The sequence below is a fragment of the Nanorana parkeri genome, unplaced genomic scaffold, assembly GCF_000935625.1.
Source record: "Nanorana parkeri isolate BGI_ZX_2015 unplaced genomic scaffold, ASM93562v1 scaffold1182, whole genome shotgun sequence".
NCBI lineage: Eukaryota > Metazoa > Chordata > Amphibia > Anura > Dicroglossidae > Nanorana > Nanorana parkeri.
Window position 1 is genome coordinate 303,495 of NW_017307450.1, and position 5,110 is coordinate 308,604.

Below are 5,110 nucleotides of genomic sequence, written 5' to 3' on the forward strand. Positions count from 1 at the left end.
AGGTCTGTCTGTGCTTTTCTATTCTGGTGACAAGAGTGCAAACCTCATGTACAGGCATAATAGAGAGAGCAAACTTTATACACGCTTGGCAGGTGGTATACTAAACGTGACAATTACAATTAATGGGGACACATCACAACCACGTGCCGAACTTATTGAGTTGCAAAAATGCCTATTAGGATGAAAAAGGGAAAAAACACGCATTCTGGAGGAAGCAGTATGACCTCCTGAACGCCTGTAAACTAGTTGTCAACCGCCCTCTAAAAAGCGATCCACCGCAGAATGCTTTCCCAAGAGGAAGTGGAGCCTATGGCCTATGTGAATGAGGCCTAACTGTTTCAAAAGTTAAGGCACCTCTGTCACTAGAATAAAAACTTGGAAATGAGGTCTGCTTGTAAAGAAAAGATTTGCCACAGACCTACCATCTCTTGAGGAGCCACAGTGACTAAACAATTTTCATCATTTGCACGCTTTTGGTTTGTGTTGGATGTGGAATCCCCCATTGAGCGGTGTGGTTCAACCCTCTGACGCCTACGACACTTCTGTGTCCTGAGGAAAACCACAAAGCGCGGGGGGAACCAGACATTCAACACTCCGAGAAGATTTTCCTGCTTGGCTCTTTAGAAAAGTGAAGATTGATTGTTAATGACAACACTTCCACTTTTTCTAAAGTCCTGGAATGCTATACTGTATATTGCAGTTATGCTTCAAACATATTAGCTGTCAACAATATATTGAGTCCTAGGCTGCTGTTGCTATTGGTTGCAGCAATTTGTTCAATGTGCTATGAAAAATTGAAATGTTTTTACTTACATGACTTACGCCATCTTCATTAGCCTCAAGTTTTTTCTTCATCTGCATCATATTCCACATATCTTCTACCTGCGTGTTGCCACCCTGCTGTGATTTCGCTCTTTCCATTAGATCCAGTCCAGTGGGCAAACTATTCAGCGCTTGTAACTGCTGCTCTAATTTCAAGATCTTTTGCTCCATCAGATAGTACCCATTTGGCACCTTGCCATTGTGCCCCTCTTCATCCGCCTTCACCAGCCCTTTAGGGGGATTGTATGGGCCGCTATTTTCCTGTGGGATCTCAGCTTTAAGGTCTTGGATGTTTAAATGCTTTATTATGGCGTGAAGAAGAGCGTGCAAGGCATTGAAATTAACGTTGCCAACTTCAGGTGTGCCAATGGATAAATTCACCAGATCAGAAAGGCTGATGACTGTTGCCATAGCTCATTCACTGGTTGAAATCAAAAGTGCTGCCGGGTTTTGTGAGCCAGAAACCAGAGTTCTCCTGGAAACACAATGTGGAGTGATCAGACGAGATTTCCTTTCAATCTAGAGTGAGCTGCCAAGGCTCTCCCAGCTGCTGGCTGCTATACGGACGTTTCCTATACGTCCATATGTGAATGGGGGCTTATAGTGGGCTCTGTAGTTTGGGATCAGATCATGTTATCTCATACCTGCTTCAAAAAATAAAAGTCCATGCCCTGCTGACTCCGAGACATCCTACATTCTGTCCTATTGGGTTCGGTTTCTCTAGTTTGACGCCAATAGGCTGTGAGAGGCACCTAGACACTCCTATTGTTCACATAATAAGCAGCTGTACAGTGGCTTTGCCTGTTGCTAGGAAACGCACAGTACAGTTTTCACAAGGCATGATCTGGTGACACCGTCCCGGGTTACATATGGAAAAGTCCACTTTGCTGTCTTTTTTTTTTAAAGGAAAGTTTTAAATCTTTAAAAGAAAGGTGACTTTGTAGCGGAAATACAGAAATTAAATGTTTCTGCATCTTTATGTGCCTGGATTACTGTTAAAGGATAAATAATAGGGGAACCTGTTCAGTATTTTAATAAAAAATGAACAAAACCCCCATTTTTACAGCTTTTTACTGGGCAGGATAAATATCAGCCTTGTTTTAGTCTGTTCACAACACTATTCTTCATGTTAAATAGGTTTACATAGTCAGTCAGGTTGAAAAAAAGACATCAAGTTCAACCTATAGAGATAAGAGAAGGAAAAAGAGAAGAAAAAACCTAAAACAAAACGCTATGTCCACAGTTACCCACAGTTGATCCAGAGGAAAAAAAAAAACTACACCCGCACGGACGTGTAGGACGGCGTACGGCCGTGTATTCCCATAGAGAAGTACAGGGGCTGCGTACTAATCACACGCAGCACCTGTCCTTCCTGGGAGCTGCCCGATACGGCCGTGTACGCAGCACGGAGCTGTATGTGCTGGCCGTTTCTAGTGTGAATCCGACCTGCTCGAGCGGCCGCACAGCATCTTGGGGCGGGCGCATGCGCATTTTGGATTCTCGGGCGGGAGACGAGCAGAGACGCAAGGTAAGTCTATGGACATGTGCACCCACATGAAGACACCACTGGATTGGAAGTGCCTGCAAGCAGAGAGGAGTCAGTGCTGGATCGGTGCTGGAGGGACAGATGAAAACATCAGAAAAGAAGAGGAAGATCAGATTAAGAAACATCATTTAAGGTATAGTTTAGTTTGCTCCAACGGGGGAAAACAATTTCTTCCATAAGGCAATTGGATTTTCCCTGGATCAACAATCTGTGGTGCTTAGTATACCTATACGAACTCAATATCCAGTTATATTCTGTGCAAGGTTCTCTAGAAAGTATCTTTAAAAGCCAAAACTTTTATTTTTTTTATTTTTGTTAGATCAGTTTGGCTAAAACTGTCCTTTTTCTGCCATCTGTGTCCCATTCAAGAGATTTTCCTTTCAGTTCCTGTCCTCTACACATAACAGGAAGTGAGAGGAAATACCCACGTATTTGTCACCAGAACGAGTGTCTCCAATGGAAGTTCTGGTGACAACTCAGTGTTTGTTAGTTGTAAAAATAGATTTTTGTTCTCAATTTAATTTTTTCTGAATTTTTTAAAGGACACAACCATATGCATTAGATCAGGTGTCCTTAAATGATGGACCACAGCTCGGACACATGCACTCTGATGAGGACTCCGAATGTAAGGAGACACCCTGATAGGGATAACTTGCTGTATAGGGCCAAACTGATGGGGATACCTAATGTAAGGGGGCACTCTGATGGGGACACCTATTGCAAGGAAGAACTCCGATGGGGATACTGATGTATGGGGGCACTCTGATGGGAACACCTAATGCAAGGAAGCTCTCTGATGGGACACCTAATGTAAGGAGCAGCGGCATATCTGCCGCACGGCAAACAAGGCGTTTGCCTTGGCCGGTAGATTCCAAGGGGGCGGCAAAAATGCCAGGGTCTCAATGTACCAGCCCGAGGGCCGCAATTGGCCCGAGCCGGTACTTTGTGGCCCACAGCCAGCTCAGAAGTCAGGTACGTGGTCACGGACCGCGTACCTGCCTTATGGGAGCAGCTACATGGTCTGCATCTCTGTCGGATGCAGACCGTGTAGCTGAATATGCGCCGGCACTCAGATCCGAAAGGATTGCGAAGGATTGATTGGTAAGGTCTGCAGCAGACCTTACCAATCAACCACTGGATCACCAGGGACCGAACTCAGAAACCTGCGTTTTCCTGCAAAAATCCTTAAATTGGTGTTTACAAGTGGCAGCTGTCACCTAAGTTAATGATCAGGTGACAGCAGTTGCATGTAAACACCTACACACCGCATGTAATGATACGTGATATGTTTACATTCGGTTAGGAATCAGTCACTCTCCCTGGACGCAATTGTGCATCCAGGGAGAGTGTTTTCTAACCGCATGTTATCATATCACGTACCATTACATGCGGTGTGCAGGCGTTTACATGGAGCTACTGTCACCTGATCATTAACTTGAATAGGTGACAGCTGTCACTTGTAAACGCCAGATTAGGGAGTCACACTGACCATTATATACATAGTCTGCAGTTCTGTGTCAGAGTTGGTAAGCCATCAGAGCTGGCTCTCTGCTGAGGTTGGATATCATGTACAGTGGTTTAGAGCCTTCTTTGCTGGCCTTGGTGGAAGATATTCCCCACATCCTGGAAATGTCCAGACTGGATTGTACAGTAATGTGTATACTATTGCCACAGCCACCTATTGCTTACTGGAAATTCAGAGTGAGTGTGCGGTTCCTTGACTTTACCTGCTGATCCTTACCTCTGTAGGGTGCCCTTTGGTAGACTAGGTAGGCATTGCTCACCAACCCCAAAGCCACCAACGGTTATGTCATAGTTCACTAACCCTTTTGTAACCAGAATGTTTTCTTTTTTTGATGCTTAGACTCCCAAACCAAGTTTAGCAGCTTTAGTATGTGCCAGTTAACTTGAAAATAACTGTGACTCATTTTTCTGATCGATAGCGGATCTGAACACACACATAGATGCATTTTCCTAGTTCTCTCTTGCAAAGATCGCATTCTCGCAGCAAGGGGCATTTTACATTTGGACTAATAAAGTCTTATTGTGGTAACAGAGGGGTTAATGTAAAATCCAGGAACACAAATACATATCTGGGGAACAGCCCCATGGGTTTAGATCTAGAGGCTGCCAATGAAAACAATGATTGACCGGATGTCTTTGACCTACTTTCTGAGTTACTGACCCAGAACACAAATGCAGACTAGAAAGTCACTGTGAAGTTAGAACTCCACAGGCTTGTTGTTCCAGATATGTGACTCAAAGTACTGAAGTCTTTGAAGTAGGGTTGCCACCTTTTCTTCAAGCGAAACCCGAACACTCTAGCGACACGTGGACATATTTTTTTTGGGAGAATGAGTCGCAGCTTATTCATATGTAAAAGGAACCACCCATTAATATGTAAATATCACAGTTGAGACTATTTTTAGTGGGGGGCCAGGAGCCCCTATCTTAATTTTGTTTGCCACTGTCTACCTGACACCTTGTGTCCGGGTTTCTGGTGCCATGAAACCCAGACACAGCATTCAAAATCCAAACTGTCCAGGTGAATCCTGGACAGGTGGCAACCCTACTTTGAAGGGGGATGACAGCCAGCCAACTAGCATTAAAGGTCAGCAATGTCAGTCTTCAAATTCTGTTAGCAAAGGCTTCTTCCTGCTCCAATAATTATTAAACACAATGGATTTTAGAGCAAGTATAGGCTTCATTTAATCTTGATTTAACTCATTTAATCTGCACACA

The 5,110-nt window shown here is 44.1% G+C and overlaps 1 protein-coding gene across 1 annotated transcript in view; it reads right to left on the minus strand.

Annotated features, from left to right (window-relative positions):
- Positions 1–1,370, minus strand: part of QRICH2 (glutamine rich 2) — a 42,634-nt gene extending 41,264 nt beyond the window's left edge. Inside the window, 1 exon segment of the mRNA XM_018568391.1 lies at positions 814–1,370. Coding sequence (XP_018423893.1) covers positions 814–1,233 — 420 coding nt within the window. The 5' untranslated portion in view covers positions 1,234–1,370.
- Between the last annotated feature and the right edge of the window lie 3,740 nt (positions 1,371–5,110).